The sequence below is a fragment of the Triticum urartu genome, chromosome 4A, assembly GCF_056163025.1.
Source record: "Triticum urartu cultivar PI428250 chromosome 4A, HENAU_Tu73, whole genome shotgun sequence".
In the NCBI taxonomy this organism is placed as follows: Eukaryota; Viridiplantae; Streptophyta; class Magnoliopsida; order Poales; family Poaceae; genus Triticum; species Triticum urartu.
In genome coordinates this window covers 591,521,538-591,539,192 of record NC_141876.1, presented here as the reverse complement: position 1 = coordinate 591,539,192, position 17,655 = coordinate 591,521,538, and the positions used below count along the sequence as shown (strand labels likewise).

Sequence of the window (17,655 nt, the reverse complement as noted above, 5' to 3'; positions counted from 1 at the left end):
ATAAATGGCCCGTGCTGTTGTTCCGTTGAATTTTAATGCGTTCCTTGAGAAAGCAAAGTTGAAAGATGATGGTAGCAATTACACGGACTGGGTCCGTAACTTGAGGATTATCCTCATTGCTGCACAGAAGAATTACGTCCTGGAAGCACCGCTGGGTGCCAGGCCTGCTGCTGGAGCAACACCAGATGTTGTGAACGTCTGGCAGAGCAAAGCTGATGACTACTCGATAGTTCAGTGTGCCATGCTTTACGGCTTAGAACCGGGACTTCAACGACGTTTTGAACGTCATGGAGCATATGAGATGTTCCAGGAGTTGAAGTTAATATTTCAAGCAAATGCCCGGATTGAGAGATATGAAGTCTCCAATAAGTTCTATAGCTGCAAGATGGAGGAGAACAGTTCTGTCAGTGAGCATATACTCAAAATGTCTGGGTATAATAATCACTTGATTCAAATGGGAGTTAATCTTCCAGATGATTGCGTCATTGACAGAATTCTCCAATCACTGCCACCAAGCTACAAGAGCTTCGTGATGAACTATAATATGCAAGGGATGAATAAGACTATTCCTGAGCTCTTCGCAATGCTGAAAGCTGCGGAGGTAGAAATCAAAAAGGAGCATCAAGTGTTGATGGTCAACAAGACCACTAGTTTCAAGAAAAAGGGAAAAGGGAAGAAGGGGAACTTCAAGAAGAACAACAAGCAAGTTGCTGCTCAAGAGAAGAAACCCAAGTCTGGACCTAAGCCTGAAACTGAGTGCTTCTACTGCAAGCAGACTGGTCACTGGAAGCGGAACTGCCCCAAGTATTTGGCGGATAAGAAGGATGTCAAGGTGAACAAAGGTATATGTGATATACATGTTATTGATGTGTACCTTACTAATGCTCGCAGTAGTACCTGGGTATTTGATACTGGTTCTGTTGCTAATATTTGCAACTCGAAACAGGGACTACGGATTAAGCGAAGATTGGCTAAGGACGAGGTGATGATGCGCGGTTCCAAAGTCGATGTGATCGCAGTCGGCACGCTACCTCTACATCTACCTTCGGGATTAATATTAGACCTAAATAATTGTTATTTGGTGCCAGCGTTAAGCATGAACATTATATCTGGATCTTGTTTGATGCGAGACGGTTATTCATTTAAATCAGAGAATAATGGTTGTTCTATTTATATGAGTAATATCTTTTATGGTCATGCACCCTTGAAGAGTGGTCTATTCTTATTTGAATCTCGATAGTAGTAACACACATATTCATAATGTTGAAACCAAAAGATGTAGAGTTGATAATGATAGTGCAACTTATTTGTGGCACTGCCATTTAGGTCATATCGGTGTAAAGCGCATGAAGAAACTCCATACTGATGGACTTTTGGAATCACTTGATTATGAATCACTTGGTACTTGCAAACCGTGCCTCATGGGCAAGATGACTAAAACACCGTTCTCCGGTACTATGGAGAGAGCAACAGATTTGTTGGAAATCATACATACAGATGTATGTGGTCCGATGAATATTGAGGCTCGTGGCGGATATCGTTATTTTCTCACCTTCACAGATGACTTAAGCAGATATGGGTATATCTACTTAATGAAACATAAGTCTGAGACATTTGAAAAGTTCAAAGAATTTCAGAGTGAAGTTGAAAATCATCGTAACAAGAAAATAAAGTTTCTACGATCTGATCGTGGAGGAGAATATTTGAGTTACGAGTTTGGTGTACATTTGAAACAATGCGGAATAGTTTCGCAACTCACGCCACCCGGAACACCACAGCGTAATGGTGTGTCCGAACGTCGTAATCGTACTTTACTAGATATGGTGCGATCTATGATGTCTCTTACTGATTTACCGCTATCGTTTTGGGGTTATGCTTTGGAGACGGCCGCATTCACGTTAAATAGGGCACCATCAAAATCCGTTGAGACGACGCCTTATGAACTATGGTTTGGCAAGAAACCAAAGTTGTCGTTTCTGAAAGTTTGGGGCTGCGATGCTTATGTGAAAAAGCTTCAACCTGATAAGCTCGAACCCAAATCGGAGAAATGTGTCTTCATAGGATATCCAAAGGAGACTATTGGATACACCTTCTATCACAGATCCGAAGGCAAGACTTTTGTTGCTAAGTTCGGAAACTTTCTAGAGAAGGAGTTTCTCTCGAAAGAAGTGAGTGGGAGGAAAGTAGAACTTGACGAGGTAACTGTACCTGCTCCCTTATTGGAAAGTAGTGCATCACAGAAAACTGTTTCTGTGACACCTACACCAATTAGTGAGGAAGCTAATGATAATGATCATGAAACTTCAGAACAAGATACTACTGAACCTCGTAGATCAACCAGAGTAAGATCCGCACCAGAATGGTACGGTAATCCTGTTCTGGAAGTCATGCTACTAGATCGTGATGAACCTACGAACTATGAAGAAGCGATGGTGAGCCCAGATTCCGCAAAATGGCTTGAAGCCATGAAATCTGAGATGGGATCCATGTATGAGAACAAAGTGTGGACTTTGGTTGACTTGCCCAATGATCGGCAAGCAATTGAGAATAAATGGATCTTCAAGAAGAAGACTGACGCCGACGGTAATATTACTATCTACAAAGCTCGACTTGTCGCAAAAGGGTTTCGGCAAGTTCAAGGGATTGACTACGATGAGACCTTCTCACCCGTAGCGATGCTTAAGTCTGTCCGAATCAAGTTAGCAATTGCCGCATTTTATGATTATGAAATTTGGCAGATGGATGTCAAAACTGCATTCCTGAATGGATTTCTGGAAGAAGAGTTGTATATGATGCAACCGGAGGGTTTTGTCGATCCAAAGGGAGCTAACAAAGTGTGCAAGCTCCAGCGATCCATTTATGGACTGGTGCAAGCCTCTCGGAGTTGGAATAAACGCTTTGATAGTGTGATCAAAGCATTTGGTTTTATACAGACTTTTGGAGAAGCCTGTATTTACAAGAAAGTGAGTGGGAGCTCTGTAGCATTTCTGATATTATATGTGGATGACATATTACTGATCGGAAATGATATAGAATTTCTGGATAGCATAAAGGGATACTTGAATAAAAGTTTTTCAATGAAAGACCTCGGTGAAGCTGCTTACGTATTAGGCATAAAGATCTATAGAGATAGATCAAGACGTTTAATTGGACTTTCACAAAGCACATACCTTGACAAGATTTTGAAAAAGTTCAAAATGGATCAAGCAAAGAAAGGGTTCTTGCCTGTGTTACAAGGTGTGAAGTTGAGTCGGACTCAATGCCCGACCACTGCAGAAGATAGAGAGAAGATGAAAGATGTTCCCTATGCTTCAGCCATAGGCTCTATCATGTATGCAATGCTGTGTACCAGACCTGATGTGTGCCTTGCTATAAGTCTAGCAGGGAGGTACCAAAGTAATCCAGGAGTGGATCACTGGACAGCAGTCAAGAACATCCTGAAGTACCTGAAAAGGACTAAGGATATGTTTCTCGTATATGGAGGTGACAAAGAGCTCATCGTAAACGGTTACGTTGATGCAAGCTTTGACACTAATCCAGACGATTCTAAATCGCAAACCGGATACGTGTTTACATTAAATGGTGGAGCTGTCAGTTGGTGCAGTTCTAAACAAAGCGTCGTGGCGGGATCTACGTGTGAAGCGGAATACATAGCTGCTTCAGAAGCAACAAATGAAGGAGTCTGGATGAAGGAGTTAATATCCGATCTAGGTGTCGTACCTAGTGCATCGGGTCCAATGAAAATCTTTTGTGACAATACCGGTGCAATTGCCTTGGCGAAGGAATCCAGATTTCACAAGAGAACCAAGCACATCAAGAGACGCTTCAATTCCATCCGGGATCTAGTCCAGGTGGGAGACATAGAGATTTGCAAGATACATATGGATCTGAATGTTGCAGACCCGTTGACTAAGCCTCTTCCATGAGCAAAACATGATCAGCACCAAGGCTCCATGGGTGTTAGAATCATTACTGTGTAATCTAGATTATTGACTCTAGTGCAAGTGGGAGACTGAAGGAAATATGCCCTAGAGGCAATAATAAAGTTATTATTTATTTCCTTATATCATGATAAAAGTTTATTATTCATGCTAGAATTGTATTAACCGGAAACATAATACATGTGTAAATACATAGACAAACAGAGTGTCACTAGTATGCCTCTACTAGACTAGCTTGTTAATCAAAGATGGTTATGTTTCCTAACCATAGACAAAGAGTTGTCATTTGATTAACAGGATCACATCATTAGTTGAATGATCTGATTGACATGACCCATTCCATTAGCTTAGCACCCGATCGTTTAGTATGTTGCTATTGCTTTCTTCATGACTTATACATGTTCCTATGACTATGAGATCATGCAACTCCCGTTTGCCAGAGGAACACTTTGTGTGCTACCAAACATCACAACGTAACTGGGTGATTGTAAAGGAGCTCTACAGGTGTCTCCAAAGGTACATGTTGGGTTGGCGTATTTCGAGATTAGGATTTGTCACTCCGATTGTTGGAGAGGTATCTCTGGGCCCTCTCGGTAATGCATATCACTTAAGCCTTGCAAGCATTGCAACTAATGAGTTAGTTGCGGGATGATGTATTACAGAACGAGTAAAGAGACTTGCCGGTAACGAGATTGAACTAGGTATGGGATACCGACGATCGAATCTCGGGCAAGTAACATACCGATGACAAAGGGAACAACGTATGTTGTTATGCGGTCTGACCGATAAAAGATCTTCGTAGAATATGTAGGAGCCAATATGAGCATCCAGGTTCCACTATTGGTTATTGACCGGAGACCTGTCTCGGTCATGTCTACATTGTTCTCAAACCCGTAGGGTCCGCACGCTTAAGGTTACGATGACAGTTATATTATGAGTTTATACATTTTGATGTACCGAAGGTTGTTCGGAGTCCCGGATGTGATCACGGACATGACGAGGAGTCTCGAAATGGTCGAGACATAAAGATTGATATATTGGAAGCCTATGTTTGGATATCGGAAGTATTCCGGGTGAAATCGGGATTTTACCGGAGTACCGGGAGGTTACCGGAACCCCCTGGGAGCTATATGGGCCCAAGTGGGCCTTAGTGGAAAAGATAAGGAGCAGCCCAAGATGGGCCGCGCGCCCCTCCCCTCCCTTGGTCTGAATAGGACAAGGAGAGGGGGCCGGCCCCCCTCTCTTTTCCCCCCTCCGCGAATCCTATTCCAATTAGGATTGGGGGGGGGGGGAATCCTACTCCCAGAGGGAGTAGGACTCCTCCTGGCGCGCCTCTCCTAGGCCGGCCGCACCCCCCCTTGAGCCTTTATATACGGAGGCAGGAGCACCCCAGAGAAACACAAGTTGATCCACGTGATCATATTCTTAGCCGTGTGCGGTGCCCCCTTCCACCATAGTCCTCGATAATATTGTAGCGGTGCTTAGGCGAAGCTCTGCTGCAGTAGTACATCAAGATCGTCACCACACCGTCGTGCTGACGGAACTCTTCCCCGACACTTTGCTGGATCGGAGTCCGGAGATCGTCATCGAGCTGAACGTGTGCTAGAACTCGGAGGTGCCGTAGTTTCGGTGCTTGATCGGTCGGGCCGTGAAGACGTACGACTACATCAACCAAACGCTTCCGTTGTCGATCTACAAGGGTACGTAGATCATACTCTCCCCTCTCGTTGCTATGCATCACCATGATCTTGCATGAGCGTAGGAATACTACGAAACCCAACAGTGCCTCCCCACTGAGGCGCCTCTGGTGGTCGTGGAAGACTGCCGAACGCGCCTTCGACCACCTCTTCTTGAAGCAGCGCAAGAGCATAGGCAGTATCCAGGTCCTGTGGCCTCTGTACGAGCACCACTGCCCGAATATCCCTCCTCAGACCCTCGAGAAAACGAGTCAAGAAATAGAAAGGGTGAATCGTGTCAGAATACGATGATAAATGGTTTATGATCAATTCAAATTGCTCTATGTAGTGTGCTACTGAAGAAGTTTGGCGGACAGTATAGAACTGCCGAATCAGCGTCTGATGCCGATCGCGACCAAAACGGGTACAGAGTAAGGCAGTGAAAGCGTCCCAATCAAAATCTGCAAGTCTTTTTTGTATGGACTGAAGCCAGACAGCGGCCGACCCCGAGAAATTCAGGGCCGCCATGGGTACCCAGAACGAAGGTAAGATACCAAACATTTGGAAGTATTGTTCACACATAGTTTTCCACAAATTCGGGTTGTTGCCTGAGAACTGCGGAAATGCGATGGATGGGTGGGATTGACCCAGTCCGGACAGTAGTTGACTAGCATGAGCAAACGGCGAGAGCGAAAGCGGAGATGCTGTCAGATGGGAGGACGGACCTGTTGCCGGGGGTGGCGGCGGTGTCTGTAAGAACACCGCCGCGTTCCCCGTGGCAGATTGAAAACGCCGTGGCCATTGGGCCCTGGGAGGTCGCTGCCCGCGCCGCCACCAACCCCCGTGAGGACGCTGGTCGTCGCAGAAGGGCCCGACTTCGGAAGCGCCGCTTGGGGGTCCTCGTCCCTCGTAGAGGACGGCGGCTGCGCCATCTGGAGCGCCGCCACTGCGTCGCCAAGATCAGCGACTCGCTTCTCCAGATCCGGACGCCAGTTGACCAGATCGTCGATCTTGGCCGTAGAAGCCTGGATCTCCGCGATTGCCTTGTTCTGGGCCTTGAGGGTGTTGTCGAGCCGTTCGAGGAAGGCCTCGATCGCCGGATCCATGGCGACAAGGTGTGTACGAGCTTGGCGTAGACCTCGGGTCTCGATGATCTGCGCCAGAATGGAGCGGAGGGGATTACTGGTCTCTGATACCAGATGTTAGGGACAGAGTAGGGATCTCTCGAATAGTAGCAACAATCTCTCGCGGATACAAGTTTAGGTGGCGATTACAGGGAGATACAGAATGCGGTAGCTAGGGTTCGTCGCGAGACGGAAAGGGGAAAGGGGAAAGAGCCGAGCCGCCGTTGCCTGATCCACTGGATGCCCCGTGCAGCTTCTCCTCCCCTCTCAAGTAGTAGAGCGGCTGGGCTTCAGTTAACCCAGGCCAGCCCGATGACGTGTGGGTTGGGCTTCCTGGGCCGGGTTGTCCGCGGAGCAGAGGCGACGCGGTTGTTGTTGCTGACTGGCGGGCCACTCCTGTCAGGGGCGTTGACAGTTCTTGACCCGGCCGAATTCCTGTTCGTGTAGGTAGCAAGACAAATGGAGCTCTCGCCACAAGGGAGCTCCTCCTTGGCGCTTAAAGTGCAATGCTGGCTAGTTGGCGCTCACGCGCCATCGCGATGGTCGGCCTAACAAAGCGTCCGCTCATGCGCACGTTCGCTTAAGGAAAACTATGTTCGACCTGTTGACCGTTGACCGCTAATTTTTGAATAAAAAATTCTAAAACGTAAATTTGATAAAGATTCTTGAAATTTGAAAAACTTCCCGAATTTTAAAAAAGTTTGTGAATTCAAAAATATACCATGAATTTTTAAAAATGGGATCTGAAAAAATTCATGAATTTGAAAACAATCACATGCTAAAAAAAGTCCACAGATTTAAAAGAACAAAATCTTCTATTATATAATTAAAACAAGAGTCAAACGAACTATCACGTTCATCCACACAGATTAAATTATCTCAACCGTAAGATTTAGATATTAACGACTGAGATATAAAATATATAACGTAACATAAAAATATGATGATGTACAAAAAGTTTGACATGTCACGCGTAGTTCAATGTGTTTTTTGGTGCAAAGCCTTTCTATTCAAGAGTCCGAGACAATCAATTAGCCGTAAACAATTAGGAAAGCGTTCAATATATAGTAAAAAAAGGGTCCAATATGGAAATCAAAAGAAGAATCTGGCCGTACCTAACCCCCACCCAAAAGCTATGCGTCCTAGCATAATATACGTGTGTCGATGGAAAAAAGAAAAATAAAAGTACGGATTCCTACTTGGTGCGTCACGCTTAACACTAGACATGGATTTTAGAAAAAAGCTGGCTCTACCAAATAGATACTTACGTATATGGGCAGTGCTAGGCGTCAACCGGCTGGGATCAGCCGGCTCGACCACCGTTCGATTTAACCGTGGATCCCCTTGAGAAGGACTGCATGCACATGTCACTTTCATGCTGACGTATTGGTGGACCGCGGTTGCTTTTTCTTTTGTACTAATCCATGTACCGCTCCCTCTACTGCTGCGCTAGTAGCCCACACCATGTTCCTTTCATGCTGCTTAGCCAACCTACGGTGTATGTGCTGCTCAACTACCTTAGATTTTGAGCAAGAAGTGTACGGGCGCAGCTACCTCAGTTCATTAGTTGCTCCCAGTAAAGAGATGGAAACACACAAAAAGGAAAACACTTGCATTCCATCGGCTGATGCACGCAGGATATCATCCGCATGCGCTATCGTCCGATTAAACATGATCGTACGGTGCGGCAAGCCATCATGTGCGATCAACATGTGCCCAGATTGCAACGTCATTGGCGTTTCTGAGACATCATCATTGTTGCGGAGGCGAGTTTCTGAAACATCATTTGCAAAGGCGTGTTTGCAATGCCACCGGTGTTTCTGAAACATTGGCGTTGTTGCAGAAGCATGTTTCTAAAATATTGTTGCAGAGGCTTGTTTCTGAAACATCATCCTTGTTGCAGAGATATGGGTCTGTGAGCTCACGGGATTGCAAGACGACACATGTTGTCAAGCCCCTTTGCAACACACCACATGTTATGAAGCCATCGAGCATCCCATCATGGCTCCCTTTTTGAAACATGGTGCATGTTGTGAAGTCTCCTTGCAATACGATGCACGTTGCGGAACCCCTTTGCAACATGACGCATGTTGCGAAACCCCTTTGCGGCATGACACATGTTGTGAAGTCTCTTTGCAAAATGGTGCATGTTGCGAAACACCTTTCCAGCGTGACGCATGTTGCGAAACCCCTTTGTGGCGTGACACATGTTGTGAAGTCTCTTTACAAAATGGTGCATGTTGCGAAACACCTTTCCAGCGTGACGCATGTTGTGAAACCCCTTTGCAGTGTGACACATGTTGCGAAGTCTCTTTCCAGCACGACCCATGTTGTGAAACCCCTTTGCAGCGTGATGCATGTTGCGAAACCGACTTTGTTGCATATCATGCTAACCATTTAGCACTCGGTGGTCCGACCTTATAGCAGCTTGCGGCGTGCGGGACGCCGTCCTTGCGGATGTGGTGGCAGCACCGCGTAGCTGGCTTGCCGGCTTGTCATCCAAAACAAGTCTTGCATCTTGCTACAGAGGAAGCAGCACACGTAATCCAGGTAGCGATGCACGGAGTAAATTTTATTGTGCATGGCAGCAAGTACACTAGCATGCAAAAGTATCATACCATAGGCCATGGGGACCACTCACGTGCAAAAGGTGGGACAAGGACAGGTGTGCAAGAGAAATCAGGGACCAGTGCGCGCCCAACAGAAATCGTGATTAGGCGATCCGACGGCTTAGCGCGTGACGGACGGGTCCAGTAAAATCAGCCGCCTGATTTGAAGTATTTTCCTACGTATATACAGATCAAATATATAGTGGGGATAACCATACTTTTCCTGGAAAAAAAACAGCAGGATTATAAATAAAACACACGTGCGCGCACTCTAGAGTTCAGAGAAATACATACACATATCAAAGGATCACTTTGAACTCTATAAGAAAAATCCACAGACACATACATGGACGCGTATATACGTTGTCTAACAATCAAATACCTATAAGAGGGAGACGTTCATGTCCCGATAAAAGTAAAAAAAAAAGAGGGATCAGAAGCTACTACTAAAAAAAAGAGTACTAATCAGTGAGGCATCTCTTGCTGCAATCATTGGTATAGTTTCATTTACGGTGCACCCAACTAGCTTGGCCAAATGGATGCCTAAATTGGATTGGATTGCCGAGTGATATTATTTTGTGAAATCTTTATCGTATTATATTCACGGGGAAATATTTTAGACAGTTAATGTAAAGAATTTGAGTCAATAAGATGGTGTTTCCAAAATAGTTATTTAGGGCGCTTATTTAAAAAGATTTGAGTCAATGAAATGTTTTCTTTAGTAGTCTTTCAAATATAGGCTCATCATGCATGCTTTGTAGGATAATCAACCATATATACTTATCTATAAAAACAATATGTACAGAGATGCATCATATATACAGTGATGCAGAAGCATGGTCCATCACTGTAGGTAATAAGAGACGACGCACATAGAAAATAGAACAAAGCTAATTAAGATCTTACAAGATTTTAGAAAGTTGTAAAGTATATGGTCTCAGACTGTATACCAACTGAGATACAACAGGGCGCATATCCAACCCTAATATGACAAAAAATAACTATAAGTGAATAAGTGGTAAAAGGAGTTGAGATTGATTAACGTTGATGAATGGGCACCTGCAAATGGCATATGCTAAACGAAGGTGATGACTGAGGAAAAAAAGGAAAGGGTTGAGTCAGTCTTTTTGTTGGAATACGCAAATGAGTAAAAAAATTATGATAATTTAGAAACACATGTTTGTACGTGGATGAGGATGCACAACCTATCCAATAAGTGATTAAAAAAGTATGTTCCCTTCTTGACCTAGAAATTGGGATTGCTACGCATATGACGGTACATAAAACATAAAATTGTAAAAAAAATACTATTATTTCTATACATAACAATTATTATTAAGCGAGAAACTACGTCCTAGGTCAAATTCGAATTAGTGGATATCTTCATGGTAGTTTTCTTAATATGATAACTTATATAGTTGAATCTCATTTGCATGCATGAATGATAAATCCTAGCACACGGTTATAGTGAATCAAACTGTTTCTTTCACATGCCATTAAATAAGCTTCATAATATACAATGTTGATTTCAACACCTAAATCCATATTACTATACCAAACAAAGTATAAAAATTATTAATAAACAAGAATCTAGCCGCGCAAATGCGCGGAACACTCCGCTAGTTTTCATGAATTTAGAGAAGTTCATGGGTTCCATGGATTTAAAAAGTCCATGAATTGGAGGGAAAAGTACAAATATGAAAAATTATACATGGATTTGAAAAGAACTTCATGAATTTGAGAAAAAAAATCACAAAATAGAAAAAGATCACGGATTCAGAAAAGTAAAAATAAGCATGAATTAGAATAAAGTTTGAGCATTTAAAAAAATAGGCAAACTAAAATATAAAAAGAGAAAAGAAAAAGGAAATACCGAATAAAACAAAACAAAAACTGGTCGGAAAACCCAAAACCAAAGAAAAGAAAAACTGATCGGAAGCTTCTTGAAGCTTCCCAAGCCGGCCCATGGAAGCTTTTGGAGCTTCCCAAAACCAGGAGTGGGAGGGAGGTTCTCGCTCGTGCTTCGTTGGGCTGCCTCATTTTAAATACTAGATGATACCCCGCATGTTGTTGCGGGAACATTTTACAACATATTTTAATGTGATTCATTGTATGAAACATGAATATTTAAAGTAATAATATAAAAGGCTAAAACTAAAAATGATATAACTTATTATGTTTGATTACTATATAGTTGTTAAATATATTTTAAATATATATACCATAATAGAATGAAAATTCTCATGTATGTTTGCATATTGAGATGGGTTTTTTTCCGTGCATGTCATGATGAAGTGGCATGCTTGCATGTTCAGAGACTATGGTAGTGGGAGTGGATCTTTTCTCATGCATGTTGTGGGATGATGTGGCATGCTTGCATGTTAAGACAAATAGTTAGTGGGGACTAGCTATTTAGATATAGAAGATATCAAGGGGAGGTGGGGTGGGGGTGGGGGTGGGGGGGGGGTGCATTGTCTTTAACGGATGCCTTAACTGCCAAATAGGAATGGGGACAAGCAAGATACACACGCACCCGGACACATGATACAAACGAAGAAAATGGCAGAGTGTTTTCCCTTTTTCTTTTGGAGGCTAAATTCTAGGGTCGCACGTAGATTGAAGAAGGGTATTGCTATGCCCACCGCACCTACTATTGTTGATAGGTGATGCCGAGACCACTACCCCCTCTCCCTCCCGCGGGCGTCCGGGGGGCAACCCTAGCCTGCGCCGCCGCCGGTCCCCCCTTCCCCTCTTCCCCTTCCCTCGCCGCCGCCAGAGGGCGCGAGCGGGCGTAGTCCGCTTGTCGCTGGCGGCGGCGGGGCCTTCTCGTCTCTGCCCGTGGGGGTTTCGGCGTGGGCCGGACTCCTCCGGCTGGATGCGGCGTTGGGCGCGGCAGCTCGGCGGCGCGCCGGCGTAGGCCGGCGACGGCGCGTGACGGCGATGCGACGGGCGGCGCGGTGGCGGAGCGGGCTCGAGGTTGGTGGCGGCGGCTGCGTCTCTGCGGCTCGTCCAGATCCGCCTCTGGCGCCGCGGGTCGTGGGCGACCTGGGCCGCGGTCGGCCCTCCTTTCCATGGCTCGGGGGCGGGGAGGCGGCGCGGAAGCGGGTGGATGTGTGCGCCGCGGCCAGGCCGGGCCCTTGCGGCTGGTCGTCGACGCACGGCGCGGGAGACTTCCCTGGTGGCCATCGTTGGATGCGGCGGCAGGCTCTGCTCCCCCCTCTCCGGTGACGGGCTTCTGCCGTGGCCGTGCTCGGGACCGGGCCTATGTCAGGGTGGGGCGAAACGGTGGTTTCGGGGGGGGGGGGGGAGCCAGTTGGAGGGACGGGAGCTCCGGCGAGCTGCCTGTCGCCGGCACTGTGTTGTCGCCGGTCGTGGCCGCGGGCCACCCCTCCCCCCTTCCCCATCTCTGTTTGTTATCGGTTCCGGCATTGTTCGGTGGGTTTGCTGGCGGTCTCGGAAGTGGTTGTGGTGCAGATTGCTCAAAGCCTCGACCTTTGGTGTTCTCGGAGCGGTCTGAATGCAGGGCGGCGGCTCTGGCGGGGGGAGGCGTGTTGGTCGTGGGCGGACCGCACGGCTCGGGTGCGGGTGGGCAGCCATGGTCGCTTGGGCGGCATGGATGCGGGTGGTTGGCGGAGTGGGGTTGCGATGGAGGGGTAGGAGCACCGGGGTTCATCACTCGCCCAGTCCCGGTACTGGCCGACGGAGGCGGCGTCCGTGGATGTCGTTCTCCTTCTTGCAGGCTCTGTCGTGGTGCTCCCATGGTCTTCGTGTCGTTCCGGGTGAAAACCCGATCTTCGGGATCAGACGGTGACGGCTTCCGACAGTCGTTTCCTTCTTGAGGGCATCGTCTTGGAGTCCTCGCTCCGGCCTTGTCCGTCTCATTGCCCCTCGGTGGATTGCTCATCTTCATGGTGGTCTTCGGCTTATTATTAGGGTGCTTAGTCTTCGTTGGGGTGGTGTTTTCGGTGCTCGGCACCTTTGTATCTCGCCTTGGGTGTGTGCGTTGAGTGTGGTGCTGGCGCGCGTTTGTATCTTCTTCTCGTTGTTGTGGTGATGGTGCTTTATCTATAAAGCGGGGGAAAACCCTTTTTCTTACTATTGTTGATAGGCGTCGATGTATCCCCCCAAGCAAGGTTTTGTCAAGATCAAGGTTGATGGGGCCGTGGTCCAGAACAATAATGAAGGATCTTTTGGCGCAGTTTGCAGGGATGATTTAGGTACATACATAGGAGCCTTAGTTTTCAAATGTCCGGGGATCTTAGGCCCGACAATTCTTGAAGCTTTGGCTTGTCATGAAGCCCTATCTCTTGCCCTGGATCTCTCCCTCTCATTGTGACCATAGCCTCGGATTACAAGGGTGTGGTGGATGACTTGAAGGAAGGCACGGGAGGCAACTATGCAAGCATTATCAATGAGATTATAGTAACATCAAGGCAGTTTGAAAGATGTTCCTTCATCTTCGAAGGATGTGACACAAATATTGAGGCACATAGTCTCGCTAAGCATACCCTAGGGCTTTCGATCGGACGCTATATGTGACTCCTTAATACTCCAGACATAAATTGAATCCCTACGAACCTTTTTTTATGATCATTAATAAAGAGTGTGGTTAGACTAAAAAAGTGTATATCATCTCATCAAAAGAAAGGAAGAAAGGAAGAGATGAATCCTCTGTGGAGATCCGTTTTCCAGCTTGTCATGCGTCATGTGTGTACACCGTCTGAGTACAGGGCCGGTCCTGGGGAGGGGCGAACGGGGCGGCCGCCCCGGGCCCCCAAAAGCCAGGGGCCCCTCCCAGGTATAGTACGTTAGGTATACGTACAGGTCTTCGATGGAAAAAATCTCTCACCGCCTCGCTCAGCGCCTCAGCCTCGCGTGCTAGCCTAGAAAAAAAAATCCCAATACGCTGTTGGGCCTGGCCCATGTTTGCACGTACGTGGTCAGGAGAGATCGGAGAGGAAAGGAATCGTTGGGTTGATTTCCTGTAACTTAGGAATTAGGATTGATCGTTCCCTGCCCTTTTCCTATTCCGCTGTTCCTCACGAACGAACGACGCGACTCACGCGAGTAGCTGAGTACGCGACGACTGGAGCAGCAGGATCTCTTCGAGTTCGACCTTGGCTGCGACTGCAGTAGGTATGTTTGGGCGCGCCCTCTTCCCTCGCATGTCTTCATCCTATTTCTGTTCTTTCTAATCCTGATTCCCAATTTCTCGATCGATCGGACAGATTAACAGGGATTCGTTTTTAGGGCGCTCGAATCATTGCGCCCACGTTGCCAGATTAGATTACAGAGAGAAGGTACTATACCGTATACCATGCCCTAGCAGATTCTTATTATATTAGATGATCTTCTATACTTAATGTAATATTTTAATTAGCTTTGCGTTAATTTTAAAGTGAATTGTTCCTTTCACTTTCAGCAGGGTCATGTCGAGTACGGGTAGAAAGTATCCATCCGGAAGTCAAAAAAGAAAGAATAAGAAGGAGGCAGATGAGGAGAAAGAAGAATTGAGCGGATCTCTTTTTAAATATTATAAGAGCGATACGAGCACGCCAAGAAATCCAGACGAGTTGGCGATAGTTCTTGCGAGTGACCGAACTAATGGCAATTCAGAAGATGATGGCGATACGCCTACAGAAGGCAATGCCGATGTCAACATGGATGATACCAATGTGAGTGATCATGAGCCCATATTTAATTCATCTGCGGCAGAATCTACTAGTGTTGATGAGGAACCAGTTAGTGTGGATATTTATGATCCAAGCAATTGGGGTAATCTTGATAACAAAGCGAGGGACATATTAGTGGAAAAGGGGCCTAAAAGGGAAGAAGAAAACACTAAATATCCTTTGGATGAAAATTTAAGACATTTTTCGTATAGCCATTACTCAAGAAAGATGAGCAATGGAGAGGTGCGTGATAGAAAATGGTTAGTGTTTTCAAAACACACAAAAAAGTGTTCTGTTTTTGCTGTAAGCTTTTCAATTCTGATAAATGCAAGAGTGCAATGGGGAATGATGGGTTTTGTGATTGGAGGCATATTAATGAGAGACTGAAAGAGCACGAAGCTAGTGTCGACCATATTACCAACATGAACTCATGGAATGAATTGAGAGTTAGACTGAGCAAGCATGAAACAATTGACAAAGATTTACAGCAACAAATCACAAGGGAGAAAGAACGCATAAGGCAAGTTTTGTTAAGAATTGTTGCCATTGTGAAATTTCTTGGTAAGCGCAATTTGGCTTTTAGAGGATCCAGTGAGCAACTTTATGATGATTGTAATGGAAATTTTTTAGCTTGTGTGGAGATGGTTGCAGAGTTTGATTTGGTAATGCAAGATCATCTTAGGCGTATTCAAGATAAAGAGATCCATCACCATTATCTTAGCCATAAAATTCAAAACGAGTTGATTTCTCTTATGGCTAGTGACATTACAAATTCTATTCTCAAGATTGTCAAAGTGGCCAAATATTTCTCTGTTATCCTAGATTGTACCCCGGATGTGAGTCATCAAGAACAAATGAGTTTGTTGGTTTGATGTGTTCATATATCTGATGGAAAAATACAAATTGTGGAGTACTTCCTTGCTTTTTTGGTAGTGGAGGACACATCTGGTTTGGGAATTTTCAAGGTATTGGTTGATTCTATGAAGTTCTTCGGTCTTAATATTGATGATATTAGGGGCCAAGGTTATGACAATGGATCCAACATGAAAGGAAAATACAAGGGGGTGCAAAGTCGGTTGCTTGAGGTAAATCCAAGAGCTTTGTATATGCCATGTGCTTGCCACAGTCTTAATCTTACCCTTTGTGATATGGCTAAATCTTGTGGTAGAGCTGTTTCTTTTTTTGGAATTGTGCAACGAATATATGTATTATTCAGTGGTTCTACGAAAAGATGGAAAGTTTTTGTTAGCCATGTGACAGATTTGACTGTGAAATCGTTGAGCAATACTCGTTGGGAGAGTCGTATCAAAAGTGTTAAAGCAATTAGATTTCAAGCTCCTAACATAAGATCAGCTTTACTTGAGTTAAGTGAAGATAGTGGTACCGAACCCAAGGATAGGAGTGATGTAAAAATTTTGTTTGATGTGCTTGGCAGCTATGAGTTCATACTTGGCATGGTCATTTGGCATGACATTCTATTTGCTGTAGATTCAGTAAGCAGGAAGCTGCAATCACCATCCATGTGCATTGAGACTGCCTTAAAGCAAATAGATGGTATGCGGACTTATTTTGACACTTATAGAGAGGAAGGGTTTGATTCTAGTGTGATCATTGCCAAAGAAATCACAGCTGAAATGGGTGTAGAGCCATCATTTCCAGTAAAGCGTCGTGTTTCTAGGAAGAAACAATTTGATGAAGATGACAATGATGAAGCGATATTGGAAGCTGAGAAGGATTTTAAAGTCAATTATTTTTTGATTATGGTTGATAAGGCGGCCACTTCACTGAAAATTAGATTTGACGAACTTGAGTCATTCAAAAATATATTTGGATTTTTAATGAGTTCAACGGCCTTGAAGTCATTGGACCGTTCTGAACTTAAAGACAGTTGTACAAAATTTGCAAGTGCTTTCTCTTCGGGTGGTTCATCTGATGTTGATTTAAATGATCTGATTTCTGAGTTAATTGTTATGCAGTCAACTTTGCCCGATAGAACAATGTCCGCTATGGAGATTTTTGAGTTTGCAAGGGAAGCTGATTGTTATCCAAATATTGCTATTGCATATCGGATTTTCTTTACTATGCCTGTTACTGTGGCATCAGCTGAAAGAAGTTTTTCGAAGTTGAAATTGTTGAAGAACTACTTGAGATCTACAATGTCGCAAGAGAGGTTAAATGGCTTGGCAACTTTATGCATCGAGAAAAATTTGGTTGATGAAATTGACATTGATACTATCGTTAGTGATTTTGCATCTCAGAATGTTAGAAGAAAATTTTGAAGGTAACATGTAATACATTATTTGATATGCACAATCATTTTGGACGCACTTAATTATTTTCTTTGATACAAATTATATGTATATATGATGGTAATTAATTAGGCATTTATATTAAGGGCTCCGAAGGGCCCCGGATTGTAGTTTCGTCCCGGACCCCCAAAATCTCAGGACCGGCCCTGTTTGAGTATGCATGGACCATGAATAAATGACAGGTGTGTGTGTGTGTGATCGATCAGATCGGTGCTGGCCCGGCCCGGCCGGCCGGCCAACGCCCAACGCCGCGCCTGTCTGCTGTTAGCCAGCAATGCCGGCCCATGCAAGCATCCGTATGCCCATGATCATTATTCCATGTAG

General features: G+C 45.1%; 1 protein-coding gene across 1 annotated transcript; it reads left to right on the top strand.

Moving 5' to 3' along the window:
* Positions 1–15,010: 15,010 nt before the first annotated feature.
* On the top strand, positions 15,011–17,301 carry LOC147976942 (uncharacterized). The gene is made up of 5 exons (XM_087521032.1): positions 15,011–15,265; positions 15,355–15,542; positions 15,606–15,684; positions 15,988–16,124; positions 16,239–17,301. Exons 1-5 carry the CDS (start codon positions 15,011–15,013, stop codon positions 17,299–17,301), a joined length of 1,722 nt encoding a protein of 573 aa, XP_087377158.1.
* The last annotated feature ends 354 nt before the right edge of the window (positions 17,302–17,655 follow it).

Bases quoted from the DNA above. Each gene is read 5' to 3' on its own strand.
- LOC147976942 (XM_087521032.1), top strand. From the start codon at position 15,011: ATGGATGATACCAATGTGAGTGATCATGAGCCCATATTTAATTCATCT. The intron at 15,685-15,987 runs GTAATGCAAGAT...GGAATTTTCAAG, and splicing joins TGGTTGCAGAGTTTGATTTG to GTATTGGTTGATTCTATGAA. The intron at 16,125-16,238 runs GTATATGCCATG...TGTATTATTCAG, and splicing joins GAGGTAAATCCAAGAGCTTT to TGGTTCTACGAAAAGATGGA.